This window comes from Onychostruthus taczanowskii, unplaced genomic scaffold (genome assembly GCF_017590055.1).
Source record: "Onychostruthus taczanowskii isolate IOZ18803 unplaced genomic scaffold, ASM1759005v1 scaffold261, whole genome shotgun sequence".
NCBI lineage: Eukaryota > Metazoa > Chordata > Aves > Passeriformes > Passeridae > Onychostruthus > Onychostruthus taczanowskii.
In genome coordinates, this window is record NW_024499918.1 from 156,701 (window position 1) to 174,524 (window position 17,824).

General features: G+C 55.6%; 2 protein-coding genes across 2 annotated transcripts; both read left to right on the forward strand.

Moving 5' to 3' along the window:
* Window positions 1-91: 91 nt before the first annotated feature.
* Window positions 92-13,482, forward strand: GBA2 (glucosylceramidase beta 2). Its single transcript, XM_041407429.1, has 16 exons — window positions 92-358; window positions 4,229-4,320; window positions 4,523-4,638; window positions 4,743-4,961; window positions 5,513-5,752; window positions 6,097-6,199; window positions 7,480-7,633; window positions 7,919-8,044; window positions 8,147-8,333; window positions 8,890-9,100; window positions 9,582-9,733; window positions 9,885-9,991; window positions 10,142-10,284; window positions 10,591-10,706; window positions 12,464-12,655; window positions 12,739-13,482. The coding sequence occupies exons 1-16, from the start codon at window positions 168-170 to the stop codon at window positions 12,964-12,966; spliced, it is 2,577 nt and encodes an 858-aa protein (XP_041263363.1). The 5' UTR covers window positions 92-167; the 3' UTR covers window positions 12,967-13,482.
* A 3,046-nt stretch (window positions 13,483-16,528) lies between these two features.
* On the forward strand, window positions 16,529-17,441 carry LOC121337370 (avidin-like). Its single transcript, XM_041407443.1, has 3 exons — window positions 16,529-16,631; window positions 16,723-16,933; window positions 17,317-17,441. The coding sequence occupies exons 1-3, from the start codon at window positions 16,560-16,562 to the stop codon at window positions 17,439-17,441; spliced, it is 408 nt and encodes a 135-aa protein (XP_041263377.1). The 5' UTR covers window positions 16,529-16,559.
* The last annotated feature ends 383 nt before the right edge of the window (window positions 17,442-17,824 follow it).

The following is a 17,824-nucleotide window of genomic DNA, read 5'->3' on the forward strand; positions in this document are numbered from 1 at the left end:
CCCCTCAGCAGCGCTCGGCTACTCTCGGAATCTGCTCGGCCGCGCTCGGCCGGGCAGCCCCGGGGACCGGCGGCGGGGCGGGTCCGTGCTTCCGCCGTGCCCCGGGGGCGCGGGCGGGGCGGGGCGGGGCGGTGAAGAAGAGGGCGCGCACGGGGCGGGGGGCGGTGATGGCGGCGGCGGCGGAGACGGTGGAGTGGCCGCTGATGCGGCGCTACGAGGGGGTAGCGCAGGGCCGCGGCGTGGCGGCGGACGGCTGGCGCGTCTGCCTGGCACACAGCTTCGAGGAGCTGCGGCAGCCCTACGGCGCCGGGGACGTGCCGCTCCGCGATGTCCTGCGGCACGTCGGCCTCGCCTTGCGGTACGGCCGGGGATGGAGGGGGTCGGGAACACACCGGGACGAGGGAGGGCGTCCCGCGGGGGACACAGCGTTGCGCTGGAGCCGCTCGGTGCCGCGGGGGCCTCGCCCCGGGGAGGCACCGGAGGTGTCCCGGTGTACGGAGGGGCACAGTCCGGCAGATCGCGGAAGGCCCCGGGCTGGCGGGAGCCGCCCTCCTACCGCCCGGAGGCGCCGGCACTCTGCAGCCTCCGTGGCGCCGGCGCCGGGAGCGATTGGTGCTGAAGGGGCAGCGCCCGGCGCTTGGGCTCCTCAGAACGGGCGAGCTGGGCGGACTCGGGGCACCTGGGGATGGGGACCCCCATTTCCCGCCCCCAGGGCTCATCCCTGCCGCATCCTGCCCGGCGTAGTCTGCAGCGCTGGCCGTCTGGGAGGGTTTGGGGCGCTGTGTGCTGTGGCAGGCTCGGGAGCGGGGCACCTCTCCCGGCTTTGCGTTGGGGTGAGCTGGAGGTAACGATGGAGAGCACGCGTGGAAAGCGAGAGTGTTGTTTTAACCTTTAACGCTGGAGTCCGGGTGCTGGCAGTGTTTGTGCACCTGTCAGGCTGAACGCGGGGACCTGCGACGGCATTGCTTATTTCCTTGTGCTGGATTTGTGACTCCTGCCTCCATTTTCTGCTGGTGTCCTTGGAGGCTGCCACTTGCCAAGCTGGTTCCTGTGAAGCTGGATGAAAGGGCAGATTCTGGATTGCTTTGGGGTGCATGGCATGCTGGTCTCACCTGAGACGCCCCAGTGCGGGCCTGGGTGTCGAGGAGAGCATGGGTCATGCACTGGAGATAAATAAAGGCTGGTGGAAAAGCTGCTGCGGCAGGTTGGGATGAACTGAGCATGTGGGAAAGCGTGAAGTTCTGGTGGGGTGAGCAGGGAGGAGAGGTGATCCTGGCCTTGTTCTCACTGAAGTCTGGAAGAGCCTTGTATCAGTCCTAGGCAAGGGCTTTGAAAGCAAGAAGCTTGAAGTCAAGCTACTCCCTTTTCTCCTGTTCAAGTTTAGGAGGTAATTTGGTTGTTATCTCAAAGTACTTTTGCCATGGCAAGAACTTCCTTGTGAGGCGATTCCAGCCACAAGAGCAGAGGAGACAAAGTGCTAGGGTCACGAGAAATACCTGTGTGGTTTTTGAACCACAAAAAACCCAATGCCAACATTGTTAGCTGAAAGGGCAGCCCATTCAGGGATGTGAGGATACAGGATATCCTCGCATCCCTATATATCACATATATAGGATATATAAGCTATATATCACATATATAGGATATATATGTGAGTATGTATATATGTATGTGCCTGTGCATACTCCAGGAATTGGTGGGTATCTCAACATCTGCCTGGATGGGGCAGCCAGCTCAGGGAAACCTGGGTGCTGATGCTGCAAGAGAAACCTGGAGTTCAGCTGTGTGTCATGGTGCAGGGATCTGTGAAGCCCTGCAGATTGGCCTGCCCTTTCCTCAGTGACCCATGGTGAGTGGCTCCTGTGCCAGGGATGTTCTCAAAACTTGGCATGGCTTGGTGCGTCAAGTGCAAAGTCACCTGGTGCAGGTGCTTGTGGGCACCAGGAGCACCTTGGGATTACTGCTTAGGCTTCCAGGAGCAGTAGAGGAGCCACAACATCCTGGGCTGACACTGTTGCATTGAATTAAACATGTTGATGGGCGCCCTCTTCTACAGCACCAGCCCTAGGTGCAGGTGACATGGCTGGGGGTGTTGACAGCCCTGGAGCAGGATTTTTTTGTTCATCAGGGCTTGTCAGGTTAACTGTGGGGGACATATGTGTCTGGAAAGACAAGGCTGTGCAGAGGGCTCAGCTGGGGCTGGCGAGGCAGGAGAAGAGGTGCAGGTGGGTTTCCACAGAGGTGGCTCGTGTCCTGAGAGGGGTCACGGCACACATCCAGATCAGCTGGGTAATGTTCAGCTAGGTTTTAGCTCCACTGTCAGTTTGAAGGGGAGGAAATGCCCTCCAGCTCTGGCAGGGCTTTTGGTACTACAGAACACAAAGTCTTTCTCCTTGTTATTCTTTACCCCTGGCAGAGCTGTTAATAGCCAGCAACTGGGCATCGACCAAGCTTCTCCTCCTGGCTTGCCTGATTTTGGGAGAAGCTGGCAGAAGAAAGGTTTGCATATTGAGATGGTAAAAAGACTTTGGAAGTGGCAATAAATCCCAAAGTTTTTCTACTCTGTTCTCCTGTAAAAACTGCTTCCTGAAACCCATCTCCTATCTCCTTTCCAAGAAGTCAGGATGCCCTGCTAGGCTGTGCTGCAGCCACTCTGCCTGGGCACCTTATTTCCTGTTGCCAGAAGCCTGCTGGGGAAGCAGCTGAGCTGGTTCCCTGATGCTGGGTTGAAAAAGAATAATAATAATTTCCTTGAGAGAGACAGAGAGAGCACTGCCAAAACCTCACCTTGGTGGGGTAGGGCTGGGAATGTCCTGTCTGGAGAAGAGCAGTTGCAGCAGATAAAGCTGGATGATAGTGGCAGGCCCTGGTTCAGGGCAGTCAGGCAGGACAGGCTGGTTCTCATCATGCCCTGAACCTCTGTGGGCAAAACATCCACAGACAGTCAAATACAAAGCTGGGTTTGTAGGAGTGGAGAGCATGCTGCAGTTAGGTCAGGCTGCATCCTGTGAGATTGCAACGCAGAAAATCTCACCCTGAGAGGGATTTGGGAACTTTAGATGTTGGTGAATAAAGGTGAATGCCCAGTGAGCAGCCAAAGAGTCAACTGTGGGTTGTTTCTGTTTGGGAAGCATGATAGTAGAGGTGTCATGGAAGAGCCTCTTGCCCTTGCTCCTGGGTGTGCATGTCCCAGGGGATTATTGCCCATTGCCTGTGCTCTGTATCCTCTGCAACCAGGGGCAGGACAGGCTGTGTGCTCCTGGTTGGGGTGGTTTTCTGCTCAGCAGTATGACATGGGTGTTTGCAGGTAGCTCAGGGACTGTGTCACTGTGTGGGGGCTCCTGTGTCCCCCCTGCTCACCTGGCACCCAGGGCCATGGAGCTGCCAGCTGGGTCTCACCTGACTGTTTGCTGGGCAAGGTTCAGCAGCCTCTGGTCTGGCAGCTGGTGTCCATCTGCTAACTGTCTCTGTATAGAAGGCTTAACTTGGGGCAGTTTATTAGCCAAAGCCAGTGCTTTACAAGCGTTGACTCGGAGCCCAGCCCTGCTCCTCTTGCCTGCAGTGGTGCTGGCACACCCAGCTGCAGGTGTGCCCCTGTTTGGGTGTCTTGATTCCCAGGCCTTTGGGTGAGAAATTATCTGATGGGCAGTGCTGGTTTGTGCAGCTGGTGTGCGGGTGGAGGCAAGTCCCCAGGATCCTGCCAGCTGCACACTGCAACCATCACCACTTCCAGGGCAAGGCTGCCCTGTGCCCTCTGCCCCTGGTGATGTGGTAGTGTGTGGCAATGGGGAAGTGCAGGTAGAAGAGCAAGGCTCGTGTCCCTGGAGCAGTGTGTGTCTCCTCTGGGCTTGCACCTCTGCTTGCCGGCTTTCCTTAGCAGGACACTGTACCAGGCATGGAGGTGGTGGTGGTGCTTGTGTGCATTCCCACTTCTCCTTGAACGTCTGGGAAAGCCTGTGCTACATGAGCTTGGAGTCCTGCTCTTGACTTGCCCTTGCAGTCAGTCCTGAGCTGCCTGAACTTTGCCTGCTTGTGCTTGCTGAGTGATGCATGCTCCAGATGGGTGATAGAGCCTTATCATCCTTGTGCAATGGGAATGGGGACACAGGTTCCTGTTTTACATCTCTAAAAGGAGAAAAAGCTCAACCTATGCTCATCCTGCCCAGTGACACTGGAGGGATGGTGTTGCCTACTCCTGACTTCTTCAATACGTCTCTTTCCCTTGCAGATACTTCAGGTGGTGGGTCAAGAAGACGCGCATAGAGAAGAAAACTGCCTTCATTGACCTCTTGTGTGCTGTTCCTCTGCAGCAGATCTATGGTCAGCCTCCACTTTGGGCACTGGGGTGGGCAGGGATTCACACGGGTCCATCATGTCCTAGATGGAATGAGTGAGTCGAGGAGCTTTTGTGATTTGGGCGATACTGAGTGACTCTCCCCTGCAGAGATGTGTGGGGAGAGTTCTTGAGCCAGGTGCCACCTGGGGGAGGAATGGAGTTGCTAACTATTGGTGTCTTTACCAGGATGCCCGCTGGGCGGGATCGGGGGAGGCACCATCACCCGAGGCTGGCGGGGAGAGTTCTGCCGCTGGCAGCTGAACCCTGGCCTTTACCACTACGAAACAGTCATCGCCAATCAGGTAGGGTCTGTGAGGGGAGTGAGAGTCACTGCAGCAGCCTGGGCGGCTGGGACATCTGCCACAGGGCTCCTCTCATCCCCTGCACGGGCTCCTCTCCTCCACAGTTCACGGTGTGCCTGCGGTGCAAGGGGCAGACCATTTACCAGCAGGTCTTGTCCCTGGAGAGACCCAGCAGCCTGCAGGGCTGGAACTGGGGCTACTGCGGCCGCTACGCCTTTTACCACGCCCTGTACCCCCGTGCCTGGCTGGTCTACGAGCTGCCGGGGCAGCAGGTGGTGCTCACCTGCCGGCAGGTCTCGCCCGTCATCCCCCATGACTATAAGGTAAGGCGGTGACGGCATCCCCGAGGGCAGAGCTGCTTGCCGGCCGCTTTCCCAGCGTTTCCCCAGGGCCGCACTCAGCGGGTGCGGGCGGGGGAAGCCCCGCAGCCGTGCGGGATCTCGGCATTGCAGCCGGGGCTGGCTCAGCGCTGCCCGTGCCGCTGCCAGCCCCAGGCGAGGGTGGCAGCTGTGCTGTGACACGTCTGACCTTCCTGTGACCCCGGCGCTGCAGCACGTGAGCCTGTATCAGCCTGCCGAGCCCGGCTGTGATGAGACGCCCGGCTGAGCCCTAAAGGCCGCTTTGCGTCCCTCGGCTGCCCGGCGCGCTGCTTGCCAGCCCAGGGCTGCTTCTCTTCTGAATTTTCTCTTGCCTGCCTCCCCAAGTCCTCTGCTGCTGCCGCTGCTCCTCGGCTTGGCCGAGGACTCCGCGGCCAGGTTGTTCTTGCCGGCGCTCTCGCTGTCGCTGCGCGGTGTCCCCAGCAGGGGGGAAGCGAGGCTGGGGCAGCTGCCTGTGGAGCAGCAGCCCTGGAGGCAGCGCTCTGCGTCTCTGCCAGGACTCCAGCTTGCCGGTGGGAGTGTTCGTCTGGGAGGTGGAGAACGGGAGGGATGAGGCCGTGGAAGTGTCCATCATGTTCAGCCTGCAGAACGGCGCGGGAGCGAAGGAGGCCGGGAGCGGCGGGCACTGGAACGAGCCCTTCACCCTGCAGAAGGACGGCCAGCGGGTTGCTGGGGTGCTGCTGCACCACTGCCCGGCCGTGAACCCCTTCACCCTGGCCATCTCTGCCCGGGAGAAGGTAAAGGGCTGGCCCTGCTGCTGCGGCTGCTGCTGGGGAGGTTGTGCAGCCCTGCTGCGTGCGGGGGAGCTGCCTGCGGGCAGCTGGCAAAGGACGGGGGGCAAACGGCTTGGGGCTGGCACCCTTTCTCCAGCGCTTGCCTGACACCAGGAATGGGGACATGAGCTCCCTGAGGGCACCCTCTTTGGGAATGGTGTCAGGAGAGCGGTGGGGCAGCAAATTGAGAGTTGCTGGGCAGCACGTGAGAAGTGAGTGTCGTGTCCTGGTGGTGGTATTGGGGAGGGGAGAGCATTAATCTTCTCCTCCAAAGGAGCAGCCCCTGATGATGCTCTTCCCTTGTTCAGGCTGGCACGGGAGTCACCCATGTTACGGCATTCAATCCCACGGGATTGGGTAGAGAGGTGTGGCAGGACCTCCTGCAGGATGGCAGGCTGGATTCACCCACTGGTGAGTGCCTCCGTCCTGCGTGGGCTGGGTGCAGGGGGAGCAGGGCAAGTGGGTGGCCGTGCTGCTTGTGGGCACCCAAGCCAGGGCAGAACTCTTTCCTCCAGCCTCCTTGGCTGCTCAAAATCTCTCCCGGATGCTGTGGCTTGTTCCCAAACTTAGGCTGTATCCAAACTTCCCATTGCTAGTCCTTGCTGTGGTTCCTCAAAAGCTGCTCATACCACTTTGGGCTGTTCTTGGATATTGGTTACACGTGCCAGAATCTCGTTATTCTGTGTGTGGCTGCACACTGAATTGAAATTTCTGCTAGGATCTGCTAGGAAGCCAATGTGCTGCCCAGCCCCCTTCCCTTAATTCCTGTTTCCAGATAAACGAGCTGTGTCCTGTCAGAATTGTTACCACCAGCGTTTAACAGTGCTTGGGGTTTAGTGCTGCTGTCACTTTCTGTCCTCTTCCTACTGTAACAGTTCTCTGGACATCTCTGATATTCTTCTGATAATTCTGCATCCATCCTCAGGTCTCTGCTCACTCCCTTGGGAGGAGCCTTGAAGCAGGGTGCCATCTCCTGCCTTTGGTACTCATCTTCTATTGCCATAAAAGGTGACCATTTCCCTAATGTCTGTCAGTTTTTAGACACGGATAATGCTGACAATCTAGTGATGCTGGGTCTTTGCAAGATTTCTTGAGGCTTAAATTAATGAAGCATTTAGTATGTAAGTCTTTCCAGAAAAATAAGCTTCCTGCCTAGATGCACTCAGAGCTCTCCAGGCTATTGGGATGTGTTTTTTCTTCATGCATGCCAGACATTATCATAGTCAGGATCTGTGTTTATGTCGCTGTAATGAGTTTACCTTATACACATGTCAGAACCAGCATATAATTATCCAGCCACCTCAGGGTTTTTCTGAAATACCAGCATGGCTCAAGCACCCTGCAGAAAGCTGGAAACAATGACTGTCCCTAGAAAGTCACAGTGTCTCTGACTGCAGTGCAGATCCAGAGTCATGGGATACTCTGTAGCTTCCATTCATGCCTGGTGGCTTTTCCTGCCTGATCTGTTCCTGTTCTTGGATGACTGAATCATTTTAACCACTCCTCCCATGGATGGTTTTTTTTTTTTTCCTGCGGCAACATCATCCCTTAAAGCCCAGGGCTGTACCTTCCAAGTTGTACAGGAGTTTTGGTGTGCCCAGTCTCATCTCCCTCAAGGTGTGTGTGAACTTCAGTTACGCTCCCTTTGGTCTTCCTTGGTTGCTTAAGAATATCTTAATTTTTCCTGGCAGGTAAAAGCAGGCCGACAGAGAAGGGGGAGGTGACAGCAGCAGCAGTGTGTGCCAGCTGTAGGGTGCCTGCCCATGGGCACAAGACGCTGGAGTTAGCCCTGGCTTGGGACATGCCCTGTGTTCACTTTGGCTCCAAGGAGAAGCTGCACCTCAGGTAGGTGGGTTCTCTCCACTGGTGTTTGGCTCATGCCCCCAAAGCCCCGTTTTCCCTCCTCCCTGTCTTATGCACTATGAGGGGACCTTTTGCCACCCACTCCTTGTGGCTGTGGCCACAAGGGAGGGCTCAGGGGGAGGCCAGTTCAGGGAGGGGACCCCCTGTCCAGCCCCTGCAGCAGCAGTTGAGTTCTGCTGTTGTCTGTAGTCCATTGTCCCTCTGTGGTGTCCGTGCGGGTTTCCCAGGTGGAGCCCACGGGGTGCTGACCAGACCCTCCCTTGGCAGGCGGTACACCCGGTTTTTTGGCAGCAAAGGCGATGCTGCTCCTGCCCTGTCCCATTATGCCCTGACACACTATGAGGAATGGGAGAGGAAGATCGAAGCGTGGCAGAATCCCATCCTGGAGAACAGGTAGGGCAGATGAGAGCACCTTCCCAGAGGCTCTCTGGGCTTGGATGCCACAGGAGCATCACCACGTTGGCCTCGGAGGCTGAGCTTCCCTCTTTCCCACAGCCAGCTGCCTTCCTGGTACAAGTCAGCCCTCTTCAATGAGCTCTACTTCATGACGGATGGAGGGACCATCTGGATGGAGGTGCCCCCTGACTGCTGTGCCCAGGACCTGCAGGGGCCGGCAGGGGCAGGGCTCTCCCACCTCCTCCCTGTCCTGCGGGAGTACGGAAGGTTTGCTTATTTGGAAAGTGTTAGAAATACGGGTAGTAATTCATGGGAATAAATGGTATATCAAATAATATAAATGGAATAACCCGGGGAAGGGAAGAGGGGAAGGGGGTTTCCCCTCTCATTCCATTCAGGTTAAGAAATCCAGCCTGGAGACACACGGCAAAACCGTGGCAGATGGACATTTGGGTGAGAAGGAGGGTGTAGCTGCCAAGACGGGAAGTGGCCAACGATCCTACGCCCAAAGGATGGCACCAGATAAGATGCCTATCAAGGGACCATTAACACCCGAACCCTGAATGCCAGGGTCGGAAATCGGGGCGATGCCTATCTGGAGGGCCATTGGCACCTTGGACATGAATGCCGGGATTACTGGAACATGGGAAGACCATGAGTCCGCTCTTGGCCGAGGTTTTTGTGCAGCTTGGAGAGAGAAAAGAAACAAACTTGAATATGTGAAACTTGGAAAGAGACAAAGGACTACTGGCCGCTGCATTCCCTTCTGACTAGGGGATGGAGAGAAGCCTGTCTCCTCAGCCCTTTGCCGAGAGATGTGATCTTGGACCTCCAAAGGGCAGCCTGGCATGCTGCTGCTTGTGGTTCTGCCTGTGCTTATGCTTGGACCTTTCTGCAGCAGCTTCTGCTGCCCTTCTTACTTGTCCTGCTTTGTGTCCTCTACAGCTGTCACTGTGGTGAACGAGGATGTCCAGCCCCGGCAGTACCTCATGTGTGGTCAGACAGCCCAGGTGAAGATGAAAAATGTGGTGCCACATGACATTGGGGACCCAGGTGAGGGGTCTATTGGGCCAGGGGAGGAGCAGAGGGGATGCCAAACTGTGGGAAGTGGGTATGGTGCATGAAATATACTGTTTATTGTTGGCAAGCATTGGAACTGGCTGCCTGGGAAATTGTGGTGCCACCCTCTGTGGTGTATTTAAAAGAAGTGTAGATGTGGCACTTAGGGATGTGGTTCAGTAGTGGACTTAGCAGTGCCGAGAGGTCTTTTCCAACTTAAAATGATTTTGTGATTCTGTATTTTCTGGGAATGGAAAGCTGGATAGTGTGGGGTGGTGATGAAGACCATGCTGCATGGATCTTTTACACGGGAGATGAGGGAAGTAGCGGGAAGGCTGTTCTCGCTAGAGATGGCACAGGGTACAACGTATTATTTCAGTGCTGTTTGATCACAGCACCCTTGGCTCCTTGCTCCTGTAGGAGGAGGGATGTTTCTTGCTTGCTGCCCTGCTGCATCTGGTCTGTCCTGGTTTAGGTGACGAGCCATGGCAGCGTGTCAATGCCTACCTGATGCACGACACAGCTGACTGGAAGGACCTCAACCTGAAGTTTGTGCTGCAGGTGTACCGTGACTACTACCTGACCCATGACTCCCTGTACCTGCGGGACATGTGGCCAGTGTGCCAGGTACTGGGAGATCAGACCGTGGGGCATCACCCTTTCCCACTTCCCACTTCAGGAGCCAAGCAGCTTCCTGAGAGGATGGATGCTCCCAAGCGGAGTGTAAGGAGCTTCCGGGATGTGAGGACTGTGCGACCATGTCCTGCCTCTCCCACAGGCTGTGATGGAGTCGGAGCTGAAGTTTGACACGGATAACGATGGGCTCATTGAAAACGGTGGCTTTGCTGACCAGACGTACGACGCGTGGGTGGTGCATGGAGCCAGGTGAGCAACCCCCCAAGAGAGGCAGGGGGGGTTGGAGAAGGGGGCTGTGGGGAAGGGACATAGCTCAGAGCTGGGCTATTGTATCCCATTTGTCACAGAACCCTTGAGGTGTCCCTCATTCCTGACACTTCTCTCATTTGGCTCCGGCAGTGCCTACTGTGGCGGACTGTGGCTGGCTGCTGTCTGCATGATGTGCAAGATGGCAGAGGTGCTTGGGGATACTGAGATCCAGCAGAAATACCTGGACATCCTGAACAGGGGCAAGGAGGCATTTGAGAGGATGCTCTGGAATGGTGGGTGCTCAGCAGTGGGGAACCACACTCAGCTGGCTGTGCATCCCTTGGGAGGGTGTGGTTCCTCCTTGGATCCTCCTTGTGGGGAATGCGGGAAGGAAGGGGCAATACTGTCCCTGCAAGCTGGGGGGAAGGAACAGAGATGCTGCCCCTCCAAATGGAGGGGAAGGAATAGGTGTGGGAAAGGGAGAAGAGTTTTGTGGAAAAAGCATCTGTGCTCCTGCTGCACAGAGAGGTGTGTAGGGACAACTCACACAAGACAGTATATTAATCTATTGATTTTAAACTGTTTCCTGCCTTTTCCAGGAAAATACTACAATTATGATAGCAGTGGAAGTGACACATCCAGCAGCATCATGTCAGACCAGTGTGCTGGGCAGTGGTTTCTTGGAGCTTGTGGTCTGGACCAAGGGGAGTTTGAGGTAAGAGAAGGGGCTGCCTGGTACGATTGTGGCCAGATGGGACCTGTGGCAGGAGGGAAACAGCAGCAGGGCTGGCATATGTTGGGGGTTACACTTTAGGGCTAGTGTGGGAGGAACCTTCCTGCTCTATCACTCTGCACACCATAGTGGAGGCTGTTGGATGTGGAATACAGTGGAATCCATCTTAAACCAGAACCCTCTCACAGGGAGGCCATGCATGCAGGGATGTGTAACTGCAGCTAGCTTTGGCCCCACTGGGGTTTGTTGTGGCCAAGGTGCTGTTTGTTTAAAAATGGTACAAAAAAGTGTATGAAACTTTCCACATTATTTTCTGTCCTAAAAAGTCCAAAATTCATATCAGACAGAACTATGGCTTATTCCAAGTCCTGAAGGCTCTTCAGTTGCTCTTCAGTTGCAAGAGTAGAATTGGCTGCAGCCTCCTCATGTCTGCTGGGATGGTCAGAGCAGCCACTGGTGCTGCAACAGCTTAAAGGGAGAGGGGCAGTGCAGAACCCAATCAGGCAAAGGCCTCAGCTGAGTGCAGGAAGCAGTGGCTTTGCCTGTGGGAGGCTGACAAACCACTCCACTGTGTGTTGGGAAATCAGAGGGGAGCTTCAGGTGCCTTGAGCTGCTCATTCCCTCCTGTGTTTAACCCAGTGTGGGGCTGGGGCTGTGCCCGGGGCTCCAGGCAGGGTCTGGCGCAGCCCTCCTGCAGTAAATCCCTGCTGCAGTTCCTTTTGGGGAGGGAACAGCAGCTGTGGTGCAGTCCAGAATGTGGCCTGCCCTTCCCCAGCTCAGCCTCGTGCTGCTGCTGAAGGTGGCACTTGTTCCTGCTCTCTGGTGAGCTCTGAGCTGACTGCAGCTGGGACTGGTGAATTCCCATCCTCTGTTACTGTGACATTTCATGGATTTTTCCCATGGATTTTGCTCCAGTGCCTGTCTGGCACCCCTGTGTCTGTGAGCTCATTGACGTGGCCTTGGTGCGTGCACAAGTCAGCAGTGAACGGGTCAGAAATGCGACGTAAGAACAGCCCGTGATCCAGTCCTGAAGGGAGTGTGCCCAAAAGCCTCTGCCAGAGAAGGGCACCCCAGCCCTTCACTGATTCCCACAGCACCCTCTGGGTTTATCTCCAGAGCCACACTGGGAATAAATATCTACAGGGATGTTTGGCTTGAGCACAGAGAGAAGGGATTTGCTGCTTTTGCTTTGAGTGTGCCCAAGCTCTGTGGCTGGACTGCCCAGCCTTCCCTGGCGAGGTGCTGCCTGGTGTCATCCCAGCCTCTGCTTGCCCTGACTCTGGTGTCACCAGGGTGGGAATAAGTGTCTGGCATGTCCCCAGCTGTGCTGGTGAGCCTCATGGCTCTTGTCTCTCTTGTAAGTGCCAACCATAAAGCAGATGAGGATGGTGTGGTTGGCCAGGCCCCCAAAGCAAACCCACAAGAAGTGGGGAAGGGGCTTGGCCAGTGGTTGTGGGTGAGAAGCTGTTTTTGGAAATCAACTAGTTAGATGATCTGTCAGCATCCTCTTGAAGAACGTGCAATGTAGTTCAGCACGTCTCTGTAAAGTATTCTGGTGGCTTTTTTATCCTTTTGGGGAAAGAGATGTTTCACTTCCTCCTGTTATTTTTTTGAGGTAGGAATTTTTTGCTATTGACCCAGCGAGCTGTGTTGCCCTTTTCCTCATGGAAAATTTAATCCCGCTCCAGTCCCAGCCCGAGGGGTCCACATGATCACGAAACCCGTCTCTGTCCTCCCAGGTTTTCCCCAAGAGTCACATTCTCAGCGCACTCAAGACCATCTTTGAGAAGAACGTGCTGGGCTTCGCGGGCGGCGCCATGGGGGCCGTGAACGGCATGAGACCCGACGGCGTGCCCGACACCTCCAGCGTGCAGTCCAACGAAGTGTGGGTCGGCGTGGTGTACTCCCTGGCTGCCACCATGATCCAGGAGGTGAGCGTGGATGTGCTGCTGCCGCCGCACTCCCCAGCCTGTGCTCCTTGGCCGTGCTGATGGTCCTGTTCCCTCTCGTGCAGGGCATGGTGGAGGAAGGCTTCCGCACGGCAGAGGGCTGCTACCGGACGGTGTGGGAACGGCTGGGCATGGCTTTCCAGACCCCGGAGGCCTATCGGGAGAAGAAGGTGTACCGCTCGCTGGCCTACATGCGGCCCCTCAGCATCTGGAGCATGCAGCTGGCCCTGGAGCGCCGGGCTGGCCGGGCACCGGCACCCGCACAGCTCCCCCAGGGCAGCACCCCCCCTTGAGCCTCGTGGCGCTGGGCAGGGCACGGGGTGCACCGTGGGCTGGGGGGTGCAGATGGCAGGCAGGGACCCTCCCCTCCCTCTCTGTGCTAGTACTGACATTGCTGTTTTCCTTCCCTACCTCCACTACGTGCCCTTGACCTCAGGGGGCTTCCAGCTGCTGATGCTGAGCACAAGGGGGGGACCAGAGGTGTGGGGGATGTCTCCTCAGAGCGTGGTGGCTTAAGGAGTTGCTGCTGGAGCCTGTGCCTCCCCTTCCCCATCACTCAGGGCTCTACCAGCCTGCAGGCTCCCCAGCCATCCCAAGCTGCAGCTGGTACCTTGCCCGGGGGCACAGGAGACCTCTCTCCTGCAGTCATTGGGCTGGGGGAGGTGGGCAGCTGTGCTGCAGGGAAAGAAGAGGGTGTGTGTGAGCGTGTGTGTGAGGATATTGGAGCGGTGCACTGGGGCACACGGATGCTGTCGTTGTCCTGGGGTGGCACTGCACACAGTGACTGGCTCTGCCCCAGGAGGGCCTGTGGCAGATAGGCTGCTGCTGTGCAGTGGCAGGAGCCCAAGAAGGTCCCAGCTGTGTTCAGGGCCAAAAGGGTCATGTAAGAGCCCAGCTCGTTTCTGCACAGGCCCTGCCCTGCCTGGGGCTTGTGTGGGTGACTCAGTGCTGAGGCACGGTCCCACGTTCAGCCTGGCTAAGCAGGGGATGTACGTCCCATGGCACAGCCCCTCGCCCTGGCAGCTGGGACCAGCACATGGCCATCAGTCAGGAAAACAGCCCTCAGTCTCTGGGCAGGGCAGCGGAGCTGAGGTGCTGGGTACCCCCTACAGCAGGGGAGGTGACCCACAGCAGCCCCAGGGAAGCACAGCCAGAGCTGGCAGCCTCCTTGGTCATGGACGCTGCACCGTGGCATGGCCCAGCATGGTATAGGAGAGTGCACCCAGAACCTGCAGCCCCTCAGGCAAGACCTCTGTGTGCTGGGGTGGCAGAGCACGGCACAGAGAAAACACACAGCACAGGGATGATGGCATGGCCAGGGTGTGCAGCCCCTCACCCACCCTGCACCCGGGACAGCACAGCACGGCTCAGCACGGCCAGGCTGCCAGGGCTGCTCTCACCTCCCTGGTGCAGCACCAGGGGCCATGAGCAGGGCCAGGGCGAGCAGCAGCAGCCCGGGGTGCCCATGGTGGTGGTGGCTGTGTGTGGTGCTGCTCCTTTCATGTCAGAGAGGGCTGAGCCTCCTGCCAAGGGACACCCATGAGCCACAGGATCCCTCTGGACAGTGATGCAGTCTGGGTGACACTGAGTGAGCTGGCAGGGAGCACAGCCAGGGAAGCAAGTGAGAAGAGCTTTAAAGATACCACAGGCCCTGTGTGGGAGCTTTGAGTACGCCACAGGAAGCACGTTGGATCTCTGGGACACCACAGAAAGAGTGGAGGAGTTCTGGGGACACTACAAGAAGGGCTGTTATCTCTTTCTGGCCATGACAGGACTTCTTTTGTGCCAAAGTGCATCCTTAATACTCAATAGCTATGAGGGCTGGCAGATATGAAGTAGCCTGTCCTCTCCTCTATGACCATTCTTCAGCAGATCATTATGCTGCCCCAGTGCTGCCATTGGTGACAAATGCCATTTTTTGCTCCCAGGGGAGAATTTCTGGGCTGAGGAATAACGTTATATGGCAAGAGCAAGCTCCTATATGTCCCCCCTGCAATTTGCTGAAGGGAGCAGGATGTGCCTCCTTACCCCCTTTTCCAGATGTAATAGCAGCAGGTAAGACTGCTTCTTGCTTGCCTCCTGGCTCTGCCCTGTCTTTCAGGCAGCAGAGGAGAGAGCATTCCTCCTGTGAAGGCCTCTCTGGGCAGCAGCTGAGCCACAGGGCTGCAGGCCCTCGACCACATCAATTCCCCTTCTGCCCAGGGCTGGGCACCTTGCTTCCTTTTCCTTTTTTCTCTGCCACTGCAGCATTTGAAGGCTGTAAAATCCTTGTGTGGGAGGGATAGAAAGGAGGGAGCTCCTGTTGTGCCCGCAGAAACACAGATCTCCACCTGTCTACCCATGTTACAGGGATCCACAGAGAGACGGACACCCCAGGCACCTTTCTGTAGAAGGATGCTGTGCCTACAATAGGGGTGAAGTAACTTGAACAATTCTCTATTTGCAAATATTTGCAGTTCCCTATTTGCAGTGGTGAATGGAGAAAGGGGTGTCATGCTGCTTTTGGTGTTGAATAATGTGTTGTCCCCACAGAAACACAGATCTCCTGGACAGATGGGTACAATGTCCCTAGGACAGAGAGACGGACACCCCAGGCACCTTTCTGTAGAAGGATGCTGTGCCTACAATAGGGGTGAAGTAACTTGAACAATTCTCTATTTGCAAATATTTGCAGTTCCCTATTTGCAGTGGTGAATGGAGAAAGGGGTGTCATGCTGCTTTTGGTGTTGAATAATGTTGAAATGAGTCTGACTTGTCAGACCCTAACACTCAACATCCTGAGTAGCGATGTGAAGGTGTGATAGAACTGGTAAAGAACCAAAGAAAGGAAACCAGCAAGTGATACACTATCAGTAGTACCTTGAGCTGCCAGGGCTGACATCCTGCTGATAGTCAGTCACATTATACTGTAAAAGCTTGCTCCCAATTTCTAAGGTCAGGGTCTTCTAAGACCCTCCTTCCCACAGTGTGTGTGGAGATTTCCTTCCTTGCATGGGGATACCTTCTTCTTGAGGCTGAACCAAAGAGATTTGCCCACAATTACTGGTATGGGTAACTTCAGGGTCTACTTTGTATTTGGCCTTGCTAGCTTTAATATAATGAATACTGTTTCAAAATATTGCATCATACTATAGAAATTATTACAGCTTCTAATCTGTAGTAAATAATTCTTAAAGATATTTTTGTCTAATTATCATAATAAATTATTTGTTTTTTATAAATGTATCAGATTTGCAATCCTCAATGCTGTGGTACTGTGTTATACAAAGTTTCTATTACACCTGTATGATCCTTTGGACGCAATCCATTGGCAAAATCTAGGGCTAAGTTGGATCCAGCTGTGCCCAAACTCTTCACTGGGTGGGATTATATGGCAAGAGCAAGCTCCTATATGTCCCCCCTGCATGCTATCTTCCCATGTCAGAGCCCAGAGCAAATGAAGAGGGACAAAGATGCAAAGAAGCTCTCCCTTGGGGTCACTCAGGGAGGCTGGAAGGAGCAAAACAAAGGAGAAGCAAATGAGATGATTATTGTTTTCCTTTTTCTCTGAGTCTTCTCAGCTTTCCAGGAGAAAAATCCTGGGCAAAGGGATTTTTCAGAAAATAGGAATGTGACACTGGAGGGGTACTGTGACACCACAATACTGGAGCATCTCACCTGGGCTGTCCAGCTGCATTTATCTTGGAACAAAGGCATTCTGGGAATTACAGCTGTCTGGGGACCCTCTAATAGCTGATCCATTTGGGTACACACATATTGCACAATGCCCTGGCCAGAGGTGCCACCCACAGCCCTGGCAGCTATAAAAAGGAGAGGGAGCAGGAGCCTCAGCAGACACCTGCAAGGAGCACATCCCAGGTACATCAGCTGTCCTCCTGCTGCAGAGATGGTGCAAGCAACTCCCTTGCTGCTGGTGCTCTTCCTGGCCCTGGGGGCTCATGGCCTCGCTGCGAAAAAGGTACTGAGGGTGGGATGCACAGGGTGGGGTGGGCAGGGGGCTGTGGCTGCAGGCTGTGCTGGGCACAAGTGCTGAGTTCTTTCCTCTCCAGTGTGAGCTGACTGGGAAATGGAAGAATGACCTGGGCTCCAACATGACCATTAATGAAATAAATGGTGGAAATGGTGAATTCAACGGCACCTACTTCACAGCTGTGTCAGCCTCCCCAGAGCCGATCAAGAAATCACCACTGGTGGGGTCCCAGCACTTCCCAAAACTGAGCCAGCCCACCTTTGGTTTCACCGTCAACTGGAACTTTTCAAGTACTTAAACTTATCCTTGTTGTGTCGCCAGAGCTCCCTTCTGCCCTCCCTGCCATGTCCTTGCTGATTCCCTGCCTTCCCCTGCTCTATCCCCACTGCTCTCCCTCTCCTCTCCCTGGAGCTCCCCCATCCCTGTCCCTGGAGCTCCTGGGTTGCTCTCAGCTCCCAGTCCCAGGGTGCAGGAGAGGCAGCAGGGGCTGAAGCCTGCACTGCCTGCCCATCTCCGTGTGACACCCCAGCCCTCTGAGCCCTCCTGCTGCTTTCCCCATGCCCACTGTCCCCAGAGGCTGGGGACAGCAGGGCTCTACTGTCCCCTGAGCTGGGACAGCCACTCACCTCCACCTCAGCCACGCCCCCCTCCACCTCCTGTCTTGTCCCCACAGATACTGTCACTGTTTTCACGGGCCAGTGCTTCGTGGATGAGCATGGAGAGGAGGTTTTGAAGACCATGTGGCTGCTGAGGTCACATGCGGAGAAACCTGGAGATGACTGGAAAGCCACCTTGTAAGTCCTCTGTCCCTGCCCTGCACAGGTCCCCTGTGCACTCCCAAGGGATTGGGGTTGTCACAGATGAGTGCTTTAGGTCATTTAGGAGTCACTCTCACAGGTGTTGGCAAAAGGAGCTTTGCTATCTCTTTGCAAAAACAGGACTTAGCAGAGCTCCATGGCAAGGTTCACTTGATTGCTTTGTGCAGGGGGAAAACATAGGAAGGAAAAAATGGGTTAGAATCAGTTTAGATGGATTTACATGGAGTCTGGAGATCAAAAAGGAGAAGTGAGACCCTTCAACTGAATCACAAAGTTCAGGGAGGTACCCACTGCTTTCTAAACTACTGACGGATCCGAGCTGGGGCTGATTCCACTCTTAATCTCAGACCTACTCAATGGTTT